The sequence below is a fragment of the Artemia sp. Qi Xiang Cuo genome, chromosome 3 (genome assembly GCF_049724085.1).
Source record: "Artemia sp. Qi Xiang Cuo chromosome 3, ASM4972408v1, whole genome shotgun sequence".
Taxonomy (NCBI): Eukaryota; Metazoa; Arthropoda; class Branchiopoda; order Anostraca; family Artemiidae; genus Artemia; species Artemia sp. Qi Xiang Cuo.
This window is the reverse complement of record NC_142796.1, coordinates 38361882-38381464: the sequence shown is the minus strand read 5'-3', so window position 1 is coordinate 38381464 and position 19583 is coordinate 38361882. Positions and strand designations below refer to the sequence as shown.

Below are 19583 nucleotides of genomic sequence, written 5' to 3'. Positions count from 1 at the left end.
CTAGACTACCTTTGTAAATCCAAAGGCACAGGTTTTCTAGCCTTTTTCTTTAAATGAGAATGATCAACTGTTTCAACTATAACGACTTTGATATTCTCGACTATTGTACCTATATTGTTTTTATTAAGATTTAGTGCTGAAAAGCAACCCTAGATGGCAAATATTTTTTTTTTAGAATTTAGTCTTTTTCACTTAGTTTTTCTTCACTTTGGTAACAACTTTACTAAGACTGCCTAGTAATAGTTAGATTTAAAACAACGCCTGAAATAACAATCAAGACGTCACAATAAATAGTCTAAAAATAAAACTATCCATTTATTCAATACAGAGCCATCAAATAGTAATTTGAAAAAATTGGCAAGATTCTTATAATAAAAAGTAGACACAAAGGATCAAACAAGAGGGGATCTATTGGGCTCATAAGTCCCATTTTCAGTGCACCACCTAATTTAGGTGATTCATAAAACTATGATTCTGGCTGCTCAGTTTCCAGCAGTTCGGTTTGGATACTGTTGATCTTACTATTGGGCAGTCCCCTATACCATCCCACTGGCTGATCTCTGGTAGAAGTCATTCAATACGTAGATATTAAAATATCTTGAATGAAAGTATGATCTATGCTTCTGATCCCTTGTCCTGTGCCAATCCTGCTAAAACTCCAAAGTCAGCATGCAGAAGCAATGCCTATACTGTCTAAAGCCTGCTGATGAGATTTTGCTTATTGCAAAAGCTACCAAGTCAATGCAAATAAACTAGATAGAGAATCCATATTTTTCATTTCCTGAACACACCTAATTTATTTCTTCTGAGACAGAGGCATCTCCTGAATTAATAGATAAGAAAATTAGAGAAAAATTCACAGCAAGCCTTTCCACCAATTCTAATTTATAGTTTAAATAAACAACAATCCTTCAAAATAAATGATGTAAGGAAATGACAATCTATGCTAAAAGGAATATTTAGAATTAACTTCAATTCTATAGAATTGGATTTCATCAATACACAATACATTTGGTCTTTATTGACTGACCGTATCCACAGGACATGCAGACAAGTTGGCAACTGAGATTGTTCATATTATATGGGCTTTGCCTGATGGGGAAGCCCACTGGAATTGTAATGGATCTGACCGAAATTTTTGGGTTGACTCATGACAGACAATGTCAACTGGACTTGTAGGCAAAATAGGGGACTGAGATATTTTCCAACACTTGAGTTTTGCCTATTGGGATAGCCCAGTAAAATCGCAGCAGGGCAACCAAGATTCTTAGGTTGACTCATGACTGACAGTGTCCACTGAATTTGTAGGCAAGAGGGCAGCTGCAATTGTATTCTGATACATTGGCTACAAAAAGAATGTATGAAACGATAATGCGAAATTCCAAGAAGACAAAAAATACCATTTACAAGTCCCATTATATATAATACAGCATACAGTTTTCGAAAATGAAAATATTCAGGATTATACTTAATAAATAATATATTACTATTAGAAAAAAAAATATTAAATATTCAAGCAAATAAAGATGGTGGTTACTCAAAGCATAAAAGGGACTCGGGAAATGAATAGCTTATAGTTGAGTTTTATATTTTATAGGTTAGTTAGTTAAAGGTGTGCTTAGTGAGACATCAATTTCTAGCCATCATGACCTTGTATAACTAGGCCTACTTATAAAAGTGGACGCAAAGTAATGATTGGTTGATAAAGATTATGACTGGACACTGATGTCCAGCTAAGCCCACATGTGAACTGGACTCAAACTGAGCTTATGTCTACAAATTTGTACCTGAAGATCTTCCGCCTCCATTTCCTCTTCCAAAAGGTCTGTCTCTGTCACTTCTTCCATATGGTCTATCTCTATCATTTCTCCCATACGGTCTATCTCTGTCACTTCTTCCGCCATACCTTCTGCCTGAATCCCCATTTTCAGGACATTCTCGAGCAAAATGACCACTTCGATTGCATCTGTAGCAAACACTTGGGCCATCACTTCAAAAAATAATCAAATTTCAATTTAAACAAACAATTGAGAAACTGAATACTCAAAAACGGCCAATTCGAGGTATCAATCTTATTTTTAGGGAAATTATTTGAGCATAGAAATATACTTCAATAGAAAGGTATTTCAGTAACAAGTCCAATAGTCCCTACAGACAGACAAAAGAGAGGGTCTTTACCGCATTTTCTTACCACAAATCCCACAGGACTTCAACTGATGACATCAATGGCATAACCCTGAAAGTCTTAGATTGGTCATTGTTATCCCTATGATTATGGATGAAGAACTTATGATAATATAACTTGATTTCAGATTTGGGAACTTGATTTTACACAGATCTATAAAAGTTAGGAGAGATCAGGGGATTTCTCAAAGGGCAGGAATGTGGTAATTGAAAAACACATCTAGGGGCCTTCTCTATAGATAGATTTTGCCTTTTGTTAGTTTTTTCGAAAACTTTTTTTCAAATCAACATGTCCTCAATGGAGTCTTGGTAAGAGTGGTTTCCTCTTTCCTACCCCCTTGTTTGCATACATACCCTGCATATTTTTTTTTTAGCTACTTTCTTCTGACAAGTTACAAGAATTATTTTCAGTAGCACGTTTTTGAAGTAGAATTATTTTTGAAGCCCCTCTCCATGCTTGAACTCCCTCACTTAGAGTATAAAGAACTATGTATAATCAAAATAAATGTCTTATTAGGAACTTACGCCCACATTCAAATAAATGTCTCTTAAATTCCGATTAAAAAAAAATGCACACACAATGAGAAAAATGATCACTGTGCAAGTAAATAGCAATTGAAACTTAAAACGCGCATTAGAGGGGTATGGCCCCAACCCTCAAACTAGTGTTTTAAGTAAAGGGAAAAGTATATCCCAATACACTTAAGATTGAAGGTTTCATCATTAGTAACCCTCTAAGGAGTCATCAATTTTTCTTATTTTAAGGTTTAGCTGACTGTACTTGCAGGCAAAATGATCAAGAGGATCCTTTGGACTGCTCTTTTATTTTGTAATTTACCCCTCCCCCATCCCCACGATTGATTCAAAAGGTCTCTCAAGAATATTGATGGCCTAAAATACCTCTTATCCCCCCTAAGAGTCAGGCTTATTGGCACCCATATTTATGTTGATAGGCTGTCTCTCCATCTCACCAGTTCTTATCATGAAACAAAAACCATACCAAATCATTTTCAGTTTTTTTGTCTGATTTTTATACTTCAATTTGCATCTTTTAGTGTAAAAAAGTTTGAATTTTAAAACAAAAAAAGAATTTAAATAGCATCTTAAAAACCTACAAACATACTTGATCTAAAATCAGGACCAACTTCCTTAATAAACTAATTGTAGTTAATCTCATTTGATTAACTTATGCATATGAAAATGAATAGATTTGATGCCAGTTTACAGAATATACAGCAAAACGACTCTTTCCTCCTCTTACCTTCTGTTGCTCCTGTTCCATCTAGAACTGTCTCTATCTCCACTTCGGCTCCGGCCACTTCTCTCTCTGTCATAATCTCGACTTGGGCTTCTCATTTTGCTACTTCACCACCTCAGTAAACTGTCAAATTTACAAATTTTTAGGATTTAATAGCCAAACAACTATGGAGATAAGTAGTATCTTTCACATTAACCATAAACATCATTAAGTGTCTAATAAAAAACTAATAAAAAATACACTTTTTTTTACATTCAAAACACTTAGGGACTTCTTACTTCCTATTAAGCAATGGGTCATACATCTGAAATTAAACATTTATTAAAATTTTGTATTATTTTATCTTTCATCAGGGAGAATCTTGGAGCAGTTTCAAACACACATGGCAAAATATTTGTTTTGCTGTCATAAATAAAAACACATACACAGGGGGAGTTTTTTTTTTTACAAAAATTTAAAAGAACCCACCTTCCTACAAAACTATGGCCTCAAGACGCCTTTCTTCCATGAAAGAACTCTTAGGTGTACATTTAAATATAAAACCTAGATAATTCCTAACACTTACCAGCTCTGTTGACCAGGTTATGAGGATTACTAATGAAAACGTAATCATAACAGGAGATTCTAATCTACTGCAAGTGCAATGGACAGAGGGTTATGCCTTACAAGAAAAAGTTGGTTATATTAACAAATTTCTTTCATGCCTACAAGATCATTCATTGTACCAGACAGTTGATTTTTCAACTAGGTATTGAGATGGGCAAACCCTGATAGTTCTTGACCTTGTATTAGTAAGAGACCCAAAGACAATTGTTAACATCAAGCCTGAACCACCCTTTGGAGTGAGTGATCATATTACAATTGCTTGCTGGCTTAGGTTGTTTCCAAAGAAAAATCAGCATGTAAGACATGTGTATACAAATTACAACCAAGTTCAGCAAGAATTATCAAGACAAGATTGGCCATTCATTGAGAATGCAGGTGCTCCTGAGTCATGGATTAAAATGAAAGAGATTCTTGTATCACCTTGGGACAAGCATACAACAATTACATGGATCCATAAGCCAAGAACTCTTCCTTTTCTCACCTGTGATATTAAACTGGCAATCTGAAAAAAGAAAAAGGAGTGGAAGATATATAAAGATATGCCAACACAGGTAAATTATGATAGATTTAAGCAACTCTGTAATAAGGCTTGATAGCTTTCGCAAAAACTTTTCTGTTGATGAAGCATCTATTACTAGTCCTAAACAAATACCAGAGACACTGAACTATCTGTTTCTAAAAGTCTTCACTACCCCAGATAGAGATCTACTTCCCAATCAAACTAAGTATACAGTTGGTAAAGCAATGTCACCAATTACTGTCAGTAAAGACAACATTGAGGCTAGACTGAAAAATCTTAACCAGATTAAATCTGTAGGGCCTGACAGAATACACCCTTGGAAACTAAAGAAAGTTCATGCAGAATTGGCCTTGCATCTCTCAGCACTTTTCCAAAAATTCCTGGATACAAAGCCTCAGGACTGGCAGAAAGCTAATATTGCCCCTATCCATAAAGGTGGCAGTCAATTAGACCCATCAAATTACCACCCTATTAGCATTACATCTGTTCTTGGAAAAATGCTGGAAAGAATAGTAAATACTGCCATTGTCAGACACCTCACCTCCAACACCAGACACCAGCACAGATTTAGATCAGGATAATCCATTGATACAAATCTGATAGACACACAATTTTGTCACAGAGCTCCTAGATAAAGGAAACCCAGTAGACCTCATTTTCTAGATTTTGCCAAAACATTTGACAAAGCATGTCATTGTCAACTACAGACAAAATTACTTGTAATTGGGGTAAGCCAGGAGGTTGTTGAGTGGGTGATGGCATTCCTGAAAGATAGAAGGCAGAGCATAAAGGTGCATGGAGAAAACTGTCAGGTATTTTCCTCAGATAGTACTGAAGTGGAAAGTTGAGTCCCACAGGGAACAATCCTTGGTCCAACATTAGTCAACATCTATACCAACAATGCCCCCACAAGCTGTCAAAAATAAAATGAACCTGTATGCTGATGATTTGAAAATCATCAGGCCTGCAAAAACAACCAAAGAGCAAGCCTTATTACAAGCTGACCTAAACAAACTCTCTGATTGGGCAACAAGCCCTGGCAATTACTTTGGGACTCACCTGATCAGTCAGCACACATTCTTAGGTGAATACAGGATCATCCTATTGCTTGCAAGTGCCATTTAAGGTAATTTTCATCTAGAATGCTTAAATCATCAGTAATAGTTTTAGGACAGGTTATTTTCAGAGATAGCCTGTGCAAAAGAGAGCAATAACAAACAATCAAGAGTCATGTTGGCACTGGCAGGATTTTAATCCTTAATCTGTTGGGGAAAGGTGATTTGAGTATTGCACTTCCCACAGGTTCAATCTACCACAAAAATTTTAAAGCCAGTAGTTACTGAGGAGAACTTCTCTGGATAAAACACACCCAGTTTTAGTCTCCTGACCTTTTGGCATGTGATCAAAACACCTGCCTTGGATTGTTCAAGTTTCTTGCTGACAACATTGCCATAGTCACATGATGCCACCAAAGAACCCCAGAAAATCAACATTGCATTGGATAGAACTTTGAGAGCCATTCAGCACAATCAATGTGATGAATGGCTTTGCACAAAGTGCCTCTTGAACTCAGATGTGGAATATGACATATTCAATAAAATGAATCATAGATTGGGAAGTGTCTGGGTGTGCCCCATGTGTAAGGCCAGTAGTGCGAAACAAAGTGTCCAAGATATCCAAAAGGCTGCATTGAATGAGCACCAAGAGGAAATATAAGACATGTTTGGCTCACTCAGGCCAGACATGAGTACATCCTCAGACTTCCTGAAAACCAAAATTCAAGATCTCAAGGAGAGTGTCAAAACAACCTGCTATGTGGACATAGCAGGTTGTGTTGTTTCTGAGAAATTGGAAGCCAATGTTTGCAAAATTGTCAGGCAAGAACAAAATATATATAACAGACACCTGAACCCCATTGCACATAGCACACAACCTCAGGCAGATAATGCACATTTCATATGAGAATTTCTAGAGAAAGAGTTTAATGTTGGTAATACAAGGTGCATCCAAAAAGTAATTAGACTTACTCTATAAGCAGGAATTTATTCATCCAATTTTAATAACACCTCAAAATTCTTCAGAATAGTTCCCTTGGGCATCAATGCACTGCTGCCAGTACAATTTCCATGATTCATAGGCTCCCTCAAAGTCAGCTTCCAAAATGCCTTTTAAAGAGTTGGTTATGGCCTTCTGGATGACAGCAACATCATCAAAATGGCAAATATACCATATATCTCTTGGGCAAAACTGCTTCAGAGACTCTTGTGTTGATTGAGCAGGCCTATGGAGACCATGCCATGTCAAAAGCCCAGGTTTTTTGTTGGCACAAGGGCTTCAAAGACAGGCGGGAGACAGCAGGACAAAGATTGATCTGGATGCCCTTCAACAAGTTCATCAGATGAAAATATGTCAAAAGATAAAGGACTCTTGGACTCCAACCATCAGTTGACTCTGCAATTCATAGCAGAAGAACTCAACATGTGCAAGTTGACAGTACACAACACTGTAACCAAGAATCTCAACATGAGAAAAGTTTATGTAAAATTGGTGCCAAAAGTGCTGAGTGATGAACAGAAACAACAGCAAGATGACCTGTGCCATGAAATGGTGAAGGTTCTGGAAGGTGAAGCAGACTTTTTAGATGCCGTAATAACAGGCAACAAAACATGGGTCTTCTAATATGACCCTGAGACCAAATGCTAGAGTTCAGAGTGGCACACAAAGGGGTCTCCACACCCCAAGAAGGCAAAGTGAAAGGTGAAGACCATGTTGATTGTATTTTTTGACAGCCATGGGGTGGTACACAGCAAGTTTGTGCCTCAAGGACAAACTGTCAACACTACTTTCTACAAAGATGTCCTGCACTGAAACAAGAAGAGGAGACAACCAGAGATTGGTGATCAATGGAAGCTCCACCACAACAATGCTTTGAGCCACACCATCTTCCATGTGATGTTGTGCCTGGCCTAGATAAGGGTTTCAACTTTACCACAGCCTCCGTATAGCCATGGGCATAGGTAACATATTGTCTAGGGGGGGCAGTTGATAGTGTGATGGAGGGCCTTTCATCAACTGCTTTTTCAGCCATATCTAATGTAAATTTGAAGGTCTAGGGGGGGACAGCTGCCCCCCTCCCTATGCCCATGCATATAGCCCTGATTTAAGTCCAGCAGACTTTTTTCTGTTTAAAGTGAATATACCATTCAATGCCCTTTTTTATGCTCTTTATAAATATAATAATCATTTTGTCAGAAATGAATTTTAGCCCCCACCCCTATATATACCAATTCAGGGTATATATTTGCACATTCGGGGGGTGAGGGAGAGTTTAAACTTAACTCTCATATACATCATAAATAAAATTTACCCCCATCCCCCTACTTTGCAAATATATACCCTGAATTGGCATATATAGGGGTGGGGGCTAAAATTCATTTCCAACAAAAATGATCAGGCCTATTATATTCATAAGGAGCATAAAAAAAGGCATTGAGTGGTATATTCACTTTAGTTGTAACTCAATAATATGATTTGGTAAACATTTACCTTCATTTCTGACAAAAATGATTATTATATTCATAAAGAGCATAAAAAAAGGCACTGAGTGGTATATTCACTTTATTTGTAACTCAATAATATGATTTGGTAAAAATTTACTGGAGGGTCTATCTTGGAAAGGGGTTAGGTTAAGAAAATGAAACTTTCAGGGATGGGTCTACAGGCTAAAGTATGTCCTGGGAAGATATTTTGAAGTACCCACCTCCACTCCTCTCTCTAGAGGTTCCTGACCTTTAAAAATATGTGAGTTATAGGCTTAGAAATGACACCTTGCAAAATAGATCTTCTGCTTAAATGAAGCACAACAAAATTGTTTTCAGCTTCACAACTTGGCTCAATCCCAATTTATAAGGTTTTAAAGATATGCAAATACATTTCCTAAATTTTGAAAATAAACTATTTATATGTCTTAAAATTCTGCTCAAATAACTGAAATTGCCTTTTCAGAGCTAAAGCCAGAGAAATAGAAACTGATAACTGAAAATTAAGGTAAAATGTTGTTTTGTCAAAATTTCAATGGGTATAGACCTGTCATGTAGGCAAATTTCATGACCCTCTAGAGGGAGAAGGAGTGGAGGTAGGTACTTCAAAATACCTTCCTGGGACATACTTTAACCTGTAGACCCATCCCTGAAAGTCTCATTTTCCTAACCTAACCCCTTCCCAAGATAGCCAAAAGTAGCTAAAGTAGACTTTTACCAAATATTTAGAAGAAGTGGGAGAAAAACATAAAGTAGGCTATAAGCTACTCTAGTGAGATCACCTTGTCCCTATGTCAGCAATGGAATCTTGTCATATTTAGGCTACCTTGTCTACTGGAGGTATTACTTTAGCAATTGCTGTATTTGGATAGTGTTAAAACATACTCCACACCAAGTGGTAGTCTAGGGCTTAGGCTATGCCCATTTTAAGCTAACAAATTAGCCTAGCCTAGGCAAGCCAAAATTATCTAGCTTAGGTTATGCCTAAATGTCTTGTAGCATAATAAATATATTATTAAACACCTCTGATTTAGCACAGTCTTTCACACCAAACTAGATTACAAAGTGCATAATTAGGCTAGTGAAATTCTACATCCCCCTCAAAAAACAAAAACGATTTATATAAACTAGCATCACACAGGCTAGCCACACAAAGTCTTTTGAATGAGCATATTGCCAATCAATAATTTTATGAGACAATTTACCTTTAAGTATATAAAAATGGAGATTGTTGGCCAAAACTTTGGGATATGGATTTCTAATGATTGATAAATACGATGTACGATGAATCTTGGAACCATATTTGATATTTTAAGATGTCTCTCTGAACGTCCAAACTTTTGGAAGAAGCCACAGACAAATAAGAACCAAAAATATGGTGCCTCTGCAAAGACACAGCTGCAAAATTCTTAGACATCCTGAAATGACATAATCCGCCTCATATTTGGTTTTAGGTAATCTAAAATTAGTAAGTTTCTGCTGAAAGGGAGAGGGAGTGACTTATCAACAATAAATGGAAGAAGATTTCTTCTAATTAATTCAATGATGTACTAACAATGAAAATAATAATTTATTCATCATTCACTATACTTGTATAGTCAGTTATTGGTGATACCACAACACACATGGGGAATATGTAATCAGTTCTCTAATTAGCTTTAGAATGAATTTCTCCTTTTGCATGCGTCATAGCAGTGCATATGGTCCACTAGTAACAACTGAATAGCTGCAACTTCATAGGGACCCCAGTCCTTAGCAACAGAAAATACAATAGCGTTGCAGTACAAAATATTTCTATCAAAAGCCAAAGATTGGTTTAAAAGTTGAATTCAACTCTACCTGTAAGGCTGTAAGTAATTACAGCCAGTCCCAAGCATGGATAAGGAAGAAGGGTTTGGCAGTGGTCTACCAGCCTGCTCCTGGAAAAAATGTAATCTATAGAAACATCCACAGATTACCATCCACGGATTACCCAGAATTGACGACCTTGGAACGCTACAGACATGATTTTTTAAAGCAAACTGCCCCGTGAAACTTGGTTTCTTAAATGTCAGAACCTTGGCCCAGCTATCAAAAACATATCAGGTTATAAAAGAAATGCATAATTATGACCTCGATATACTAGCGTTCTCTAAGGTCTGTTGGACTGCAGCATGCAAACAAAACCTGGATATGGGATATACTATCCTGTACAGTGAACTCGAAAAGAAGAAAGTAGCGGGTGTGGTCATAATGCTCTTAAAAACAGCCTCGAAAGCTTTGACAAAATGGATTCCATTAATGAAAGGATCATCACAGCCCAATTTGCAGATAAAAATATAAAGCTAACTGTAGTGTCATGCTACGCACCTAAAAACGACGTGGCGAAGGATAGCTTCCCAGGGCTAGAACATAATTTGCACTTTGCTGAAAAAAATACAGATGAATGTGCATTTAAAGTTTAATATACATATGCTAATATTTATTCCTTAAAATGTTATTAATGATTATTTGATTTATTAAAGTTATAAAAAACATTTAAAAAAAATTTCAGTAAATTGCAAATTATGTTCTAGGCTTAGGAATGCATAGAGGTTTTGAGCCCTACTCATGCTAATTTCTGCTCGTTTTGAGTTTGACTCGATTATTTTTTGTAATTTCTGTTCGTTTTGGGTTCATTTATTTATCGAGGCTGACTTGTGGTAGTTTTATGCTTGGTAGATTATTTAATTTTATTTTTGCTTTAATGGAGTTCTTTACTTTTCCTTGAAAAACTTGCTTTGTGGAAAAAGTTTTTAAAATTAATTCCTGTTCGTTTTATATTGACATAGCCTTTTCAGGGAAAAGTAAAATAATAGTTTAAATCTTTTCGGTTTTCTTTAAGAATTTATAGTTTGGCCTTCTATTTGTATGCTGGAGAAAATTTTTCAACAACTTTTAACAACATACACCCTTTTAAAAATCTGGACACAAATAGAAGTGTTTAATTTAGTTTTATACCTTCTCTAGTTGACCTGAAATAGAAAACTTGATACCATTCGCAAAAAAAATCTATCTATGCTCTATGACAGCTTGGATACACTTACACTCTTTTGATATAGTTAAATTTTAAGGGCAGAAGTAGTAATAGAATAAGCCTCAAAAGTTTGAACATAATACCCTCAGTCGTTCTTGGGATACTGCTGAGATGCCTTATTGGCAATTAGCATTAACACAGTGCTTTTTTATTTAATCTTAATGCAGCGTTTAGTTTTTAAACATAAATGGCAAATTGCATAACTGTGGGGAGTTGACCAACGCAATAGCCTTAGAGATACAGTTACAAGACCATTCAGCTATGGTAAACAAAATAGCTATATTAAATTTTGATTGGAAGTATTTGGAAAATTATGAGCTAAAGAGGAGGGCTGATTGTGACTCTTAAAAACGGTACTAGAATTTTGAATTTCCAAGCATATTAGGTCCTTTAAAATATCAATGATACTCAAAATATTTATCGGATGCATTTGGGAAAAAAGGGCGTGGGGGGGCTGGTTACCCTCCGATTTCTTTTGACGCTTAAAAAGTGAACTAGAGCTTTCAATTTCCAATCAAGTGAGCCATGTGTGAAGTTTATGCGAACATTCCTTCCATGTTCCATAAGAACCACATGTGCCTATAGGGTATAACTTATAACCTTTACCCTAAATACTTTGAAGGGAATGGCCCACACAAAAATATAAGTTCCAAAGCTTTCAACTGTATTGAACAAAATGGTTAACACAAAAATTTAATTGGATATGAGTGGGGAAATGGTGGATGTGGAAGGGGTTTTAGTTGCCTTCCAATCACTTTTGACTATTCAAAAGGGCAATAACCATTTAAATTTCCAATCGCATGAGTCCTTTTTGAAGTTTCTACGACGAGGCTTTCTATAAAAACCTTATATGCCCCCAGGGCACAACTTACAACCCTTGCCCTGAGGGCTGGGGGGGGTTGTCATCCTCAAATACCTAACGTCAAGAATTTTCAACTACGTTGAACAAAAGGGCTATCTCAAAATTTTGATTGGATGTGTTTGGGGAAAAGGTGAGCGTGTGAGGGGGGCTAGTTGCCCTCCAATTACTTTTGACTATTAAAAAGGGCACTAGCCCATTGAATTTCCAATCGAATGAGCCCTTTTTGAAGTTTCTACGACAAAGCTTTCTACAAAAAGCTTATACGCCCCCAGGGCATAACTTACAACCCTTGCCCTGAGGGCTGTGGGGGGAGTGTCCTCCTCAAAAACATAATTTCTATGTGGAAATCAACTACGTGGAACAAAATGTCTATCTGAAAATTTTCATTGGATGTGTTAGGCGAAATGGTGGGCATGGAAGGGGTGTTAGTTGCCTTCCAATCACTTCTGACCCTGAGAAAGGGCACTAGAACTCTCGATTTCCAATCGAATGAGCCCCCTCCAAAGTTTACACGACGACTCCTTCCATACGAAGTGCCTCTGGGGAAAAAAATAATAATAATAAACAATAAAACATTGGAACGGTATGGCCTTTACTATAAGCAACGCTATAGCGTTGCCTCCGATTCCAGATTTATTATTCCAGATTTGTACAGCTCAATCTCTGGTTCCTAATAGTTTTCTTTCCGGTAGTGTCACGCCTATACTTAAACAAGGTAAAGACCCAGTTTCATGCTCGAATTACAGACCGATTAGTGTATCCTGCTTTATGAGTAAGATTTTTGAGCATATGCTTTTGCCTGAAATAACTTCTAAGTGCGATTTTTCGTCTTTTCAATTAGGATTTAGAAGAGGGGTTGGTTGCCCCCAGGCGCATCATGTGCTCAGCCGGTTGTTAAAGGAAGCTTTTGCCCAGAAGCGTTCATTGTATTGCTGCACAGTAGACATTCCCGGGGCTTTTGATAATGTTGTTCACGCCCAGGCCTTGCATTCCCTTGCTTGTTCCGGAGTCAATTATTCAGTTATTTCTACATTGCGATATTGGTATGATAATTCTTATGTGCGTATTAAGTGGCTGTCAAATATTTCTGATTCGGTAGCTGTTAGAAAAGGCGTTAGACAGGGAGGAGTTTTATTTTCTTATATATTTAAATGTGTCCTCGCTACTTGTTTAAAACATCTATCTCCTACTGTTTTTTCGTGATATTTGTCTAAGTTAAATTGCATACGCCGACGATGTTCTTTTAGTTAGTTTTTCTCGTCGAGGGCTGGCTCAGAACTTCCGTAAGCTGTCTGCTCTACTTAGTGATATTGGCCTATCTGTTAATATGGGAAAGTGTGAGTTTATGTGTTTTAATAGTAGCATTTCTGTATCTCCATTAAACCTCGGTTCGATTTCATTACCTTGTTTGGATAAAGTCAAGTGGCTTGGTATATCGTTTTGCCCGTCCATTTCCGAAACTTGCTCTGAGTTGGTTACTAATGCATTAAATAATATTCGTGTGTCATATGGTAAGATATCTCCAAATAGAGGGCGTTATAACCGAAAGGGCCTAGCTCGGCTTTATAATAGTTTTTACTCTCCAGGAGTAAATTTTCTATCTGGATTCCACCACTTACTGAGGAAAAAAGATTTACGGAGACTTATAAGTGGTTACTTTAGACATTGTAAATATTTGATGTATTTACCCGGCCGTTTTAAAAATATAAATGTTGTATCCCCTTATGGTGTCATTGATGCTTGCGTGCGACAGGCCAGTGTGTCTTCTAATATGATTATTAATACTAGTAATTTTGTTTCTCTCACTTACCCCATAGTTTGTTTTTTTCATCGTGATATCGGTTAATTTGTATTTTTTTTTGTTGTTGTTTGATTTCGTAATGATGTTGTTATTTTTTCTTTTATATTTTCCATTACTCCGCAGTGTCATTTATAATGTTCATATGTGGGTCATAAATAAATTATTATTATTATACTCTAGGCCTTACAAGTTGTTGCAATTGAAGTAGCAGTTGGAGCAGTTTAGTAGCAGTAGTATTATAAAGAAAAGCAGCAGTGGTATTAGTGTTAGTAGTGACATGCATAAATTACCTTTTTGTCAATTGATCTTCCCCTTTCAGTATTCTCTTAAAGTTTCAACTTAATGCCCAAATCAATTCTTGAGATACGCCCTTTTGACAGTCTGCATAAGCATAGTGTGTTTTGAATTAGTTCAAATTCCCCCTAAATATTCAGTCAAATTTTCACCTTCATACGTGTAGCCTTACTACTATCATAGTAGTAGGAACAGTAGTAGCAGTAATAGTGTATAATTATTAGTAGTACCGTAACAGTAGTAGCACCAGTATTAATAGCAGTAGTAACAGGTACATTTTGCCTTTTGGTCAACTGAACATCCCACTCTTAAGTTTCGATTTAGTTCAAATTTCCCCACAACGTTTCCTCAGATATTTTTTTTTCATTATCCTCAGAGTTAGTAGTACTCGCTACAGAAATATTAGTTTTAGTGATAGCCGTGGTAGTAGCAATAGTACTTGTGGTAGCAGTAGAAGCTGCAGTAGTAGCATGTAAATATTTCCTTTTTGGTCAATTGATCATTTCCCTTATTGTTTCTTGAAAATTCCAAATTAATATACTCATTCACTCCTGAGTTACACCCTTTTGACAACTCATATGCACATAACATGTTATGATTTAGTTAAAAACTCTCCTCAAAATTCTCTGAAACTCATCTTAATGTCCCTCGTATTTGGGAAAAGTAGAAGTCAAACATGCATACGTTTTCTCAATAACATATACTATATATATAAAGAATGAACAGATTGCATAATTTGCAGCCCTTGCTCAGTGGCCCGGGGCGGGGGAGGACATCCCCAAACATATAAATTTTGAGTTTTTGAACAACGCTGAAAAAAATTGATGTCTCAGAAATTTGTTTGGATATTTGTTATGGAAAATGATGGGCGTTGGGGGTTGGGGGGGGGGGGCGGTTAATTTCTCTCAAATCACTTTGACTCTTGAAAAGGGCAGCATAACTTCCAATTTGAAATCTAATGAGACTCATCTGAATTTAATACGATCACCCATTCCATAAGAGCCTTATATGTCCCCAGGGCATTACTTAAAGCCCTAGCCCCATGGCTTTGGGGGGTTGTTCCAACCCTGGAGGCATTTTATACGTTCTTTGGACTATTCTAAACAAAATTGTCATCGAACAATTTCAATCAGATACATTTGGTGTAAAGAGGGGTAGTTGGGGGGAGGGGGGGCTATTTGACCTCCATCCTATTGACTCTTAAAAGGAAACTAGAACTTCCAATTTCAACCAAATGACCCACTTCTAAAGTTAATACAATCAACCCTTTCATAAGAACCTTAAATGCCCAAAGGACATAGCCTACAACCCTCGTCATCAGGATTTGGTGTTCTAAATTAACATCAAAAGCCTTGTTATACGATCTTTGGACTATTTTGAATAAAAGGACTGTCTCAAAATATGTATTGGATGCATGTCGAAAAAAACACAACGTGTTTGTCTGTGTATGGGGGGGGGGGGCGGGGAGCTGCACTCTGATCCCTTTGAATCTTTAAAAGGGCACTAGAACTTCTAATTACCAATCCAATGAGTCTCCCCCAAAGCATATACGATCACCTTTTCTATAAAAGCCTTTAATACCCCCAGGGCACAACTTACAACCCTTGGGGGAGGGTGGTTAGTCTTCCTCACAGACACAATTTCCGGACCCTTTAACTACGATGAAATGAATCATTTTCTCTAAATTTTGATTGGAGGTGTTAACGGAAATGATGAGCGTGCGGGGGGGGGGGGCTGAATGCTCTTAAATCACTGTTACCTTTGAAAAGCGCTCTATAACTGCCGACTTCAAATAGAGTAAGCCCCAGCTAAACTTTATTCGACCACCCATTCCGTAAGAACTATATATGCCCTCATGATATAAATTACAACCCTATCGTCAGGGTGGTGGGGGGAGGTAGTGTCAATTCTAGGGGCAATATTATATGTTCTTTGAACTATTTTAAACAAAATGGCTATCTCATAATTTCAATCAGATGCATTTGGTAATAAGAGGGGTTGTCGACAAAGGGAGGTGGGGGCTATATGCCCTCCATCACTTTTGACGCTTAAAAACGAACTAGAACCTCCAATTTTCAACTAAATGAGCCTCTTCTAAAGTGAAACAACCATCCCTTCCATAAAACCTTAAATGCCCCGCTGCATAACTTATTACCTTTGCCCCCAGTGTCTGGTGGTTTGTATCAGCCCCAAAAATCTTATTAATATTTGGACTATTTTGAATAAAATGTTTGTCTAAAATTTTTTTATTCGATGTACTTCGGGAAAATACGACCTGTTGGGGGGGGGGGGAGGGTAGCTGCCCTCAGATTACTTTGACTCTTAAAAAGGACACTAGAAATTCAGATTACCAATCCAATGAGTTCCCTCCGAAGTATATACGACCGCTAACTCTATAAAAACCTTATATACCCCCGGGGCATAACTTATAACCATTGCCCTGAAAGCTGAGGGGCGGGAGTGTCTTCCCCAATGACATAATTTCCAGACCCTTTGACTACAATGAAAAAATTTGCTATCTCCAAATTTTGATTGGACATATTTGGGAAAATGATGAGCGTGGGGTGGGGGGGGGGGGGCTGGTTGCTCTCAAATCACTTTTGACTCTTAAAAAGGGCATTGTAAATTCCAATGTCATATCAAATGAGCTCCATCTGAAGTTTATACGACCATCCATTCCATGAAAACCTTATATGCCCCCCAGGGCGTGACTTACAGCCTTATTCCCAGGGCACTAGGGCGTTGTGTCAACCCTAGAGGCATTGTTATATATTCTTTGGACTATTTTGAGCAAATCGTTATCTCAAAATTTTAACCAGATTCGTTTGGTGAAGACGGTTAGTCAGAGGGGGGGGATAGCTGCCCTCCATTACTTTTGATTCTTAAAAGGGAACTAGAACCTCCTTTTTTCAACCAAATGAGCCACCTCTAAAGTTTATACAACCATCCCTTCTATAAAACCTTAAATACCCCTGCGCCATAATTTAAAACCCTTGCCCCCAGGATCTGAGGGTTTGTTTCAACCCCAAAATCCTTGTTATATGATATTTAGACTATTTTGAATACAATGGCTATCTCAAAATTTCTGTTAGATGCATTTCGGGGCAATATGACGTGTGTGTGTGGGGGGGGGGGAGCTGCCCTCCGAAAACTTTGACTCTTACAAATAGCACTAGAGCTTCTGGTTGCCAATTTGATGAGCCCACTCTGAAGTTAATATGACCACGCTTTCTATAAAAACCTTATGTGCCCCCAAGGCATAACTTACAACCCTTGTCCTGAGGGCTGGTGGGGGGGATTTATCATCCTCAAAGACATAATTTCCAGATCTTTCAAATACGCTGAACAAAATAACTATCTCAAAATTTTGGTTGGGAGTGTTTTAGGAAATTTTGGCCGGGGGGGGGGGGATTTGCCCTCCGATCACTTTCGACTAATAAAAAAGGCACTAGTCCTCTCAATTTCCAATCAAATGAGCTCTTTTTGAGGTTTCTACGACAACGCTTTCTATAAAAACCTTGTATTCCCCATGGGAATAACTTACAATCCTTGTCCGGAGGGCTGTGGGGGGGAGGGGGTTGTCATCTTCAAAGACATAATTTCTAGACTTTTCAACTACGTTGAACAAAATGGCTATATCAAAACTTTGATCAGAAATGTTTGGAGAAACGATGGGCGTGGGGACGGGGGGGAGTTGCCCTTCGATTACTTTTGAATATCAAAAGGGGGCACTAGCCCTTTCAATTTCCAATCGAATGAGCCCTTTTTGAAGTTTCCACGACAACACTTTCAATAAGAACCTTATTTGCCCCCAAGGCCTAATTTACAACCCTCGCCCCGAGGGCTGTGGGGGAGGAGGGGGTTGTCATCATCAAAGATATAATTTCCGGATCTTTCAACTACGTTGAACAAAATGGATATCTCAAAAGTTTGATTGGATGCGTTTGGGGAAAGGGTGGGCGTAGGAGGGGGATTAGTTGCCCTCCAATCACTTTTAACTATTAAAAAAGGCACTAGCCGTTTCAATTTCTAATCGAATGAACCCTTTTTGAAGTTTCTACGACAACTCCTTCGACACAAAGTGCCCTGGTTTAAGCCCCCCCCCCAAAAAAAAATAAAATAATCTATTGTGCCAACATCGTTCTTTACTTAGGCAGTGCTATTACCGTTCTACATAAAAATGTACCAGTGTATCGTTCTATATATAAATTTTGCTGAGATACAATAGATATTTTTATGTTTTATAAAATAATTTTGGACACTTTGAATTGAGAATTTGTTTAACATCATTTCTAATTGAATCGTTCTGTAATCTGCCCAATATATCTAATATCATATAGAAGTAATTATATACAGGTTTGTCACTAGCCTTTGACCTCTAGAGAGGGGTGGGGCGTCCAAAATGTGCCGACGAATTCGGGTAGGTGCTGACGACAATCGACATTTTTTACTTCGTTTTTTATGTGTTAAATAATGCTTATTGGTAGTGGAAAATGGTCATATCTTGTAGAGAAAAACTCAGGTATAAAAGCAAAATCAAGACAAAGAAAATATGCTAAACTAAGTCTACACGGCTTTTCCACTTTCCAAGTTTCTACAAGTAGATTGAGGTCAATTTTTCCAGTAGGTTTTTTTTCTGAAAATATGAGTGTGAGGTGGTCAAGTCAATCGTTTTACATAGTTAACCTCAATCTATTTTTAACGGTTTTCATTTTGCTAAATATTCGTTCACCTTCGGCCGATGTCACTGGAATAGTTTTTGTAAAAGTGAATGCTCTGTAAACAAAAGACAATCCTCATCTGTTCTGTTTCGCTAGAGAGAACAACTCGGCAAATTCAATGACGCTACCAGCGCTTTTGTAAATCTCCTCATAAAGTTCCGTTTCCGATTGGAACGCTTGAACAGGTATTTCCGCTATTGGAAACGAAGAACAGAAACAGTAGCACTGTGAAGAATTAAGGTTTGCCAGACAATCGAATACAGTAAGGACTAGCACTTTGGTCTCTTTATATGGAAGTGCTAACTTATCACTAGCTACTGCTAAAACTTTTTTGAACTCCATTATGTAAAATGTCAAAAGGGCCATTGGCAAGGCTTTGATTGTCATCTCTTCATCAACGAATCTTCTAGGAGGCGGTCGGTGATGAAATCGTCTATGTTCACCCTCTAGCCACGAGCAGAACTCTAGACCTGACATGCTATTTTCAGCAGATCCATCTTCTACCAAAATTATTCGTTTGGCCATACTAATTGATACTGTAATTTGACCAGTGAATTCACTATCATTGCTCATAGACTCTTTGTTGACAGTTACCGTGGTGTTCATTATGCGGCACGCACCAACGATATCTAGCTCCATAGCTGGTAGTTCACGAATCAGGGAGTTTGTTTGTGAAAGTAATGCCCTTAAGAACTTCAGTTTTTCAATAAACTCAAAACGAGTAAGGGGACTGAGAAGCCCGT

General features: G+C 37.5%; 1 protein-coding gene across 2 annotated transcripts in view; it reads right to left on the bottom strand.

The window, feature by feature from the left end:
* LOC148954071 (uncharacterized) overlaps window positions 1-9440 on the bottom strand; it is a 28882-nt gene extending 19442 nt beyond the window's left edge. Inside the window, exons 1-3 of one of the 2 annotated variants that reach the window (XM_089085811.1) lie at window positions 9313-9440; window positions 3446-3565; window positions 1788-1990 (exon numbers count right to left, since the gene is read on the bottom strand). In XM_089085811.1, coding sequence (XP_088941937.1) covers window positions 1788-1990; window positions 3446-3540 — 298 coding nt within the window. In that variant the 5' untranslated portion in view covers window positions 3541-3565; window positions 9313-9440. Of the gene's footprint in view, window positions 1-1787; window positions 1991-3445; window positions 3566-4529; window positions 4552-9312 lie in introns of those variants that run through there. The other variant, XM_089085812.1, reaches the window with a different exon arrangement.
* Window positions 9441-19583: the final 10143 nt, after the last annotated feature.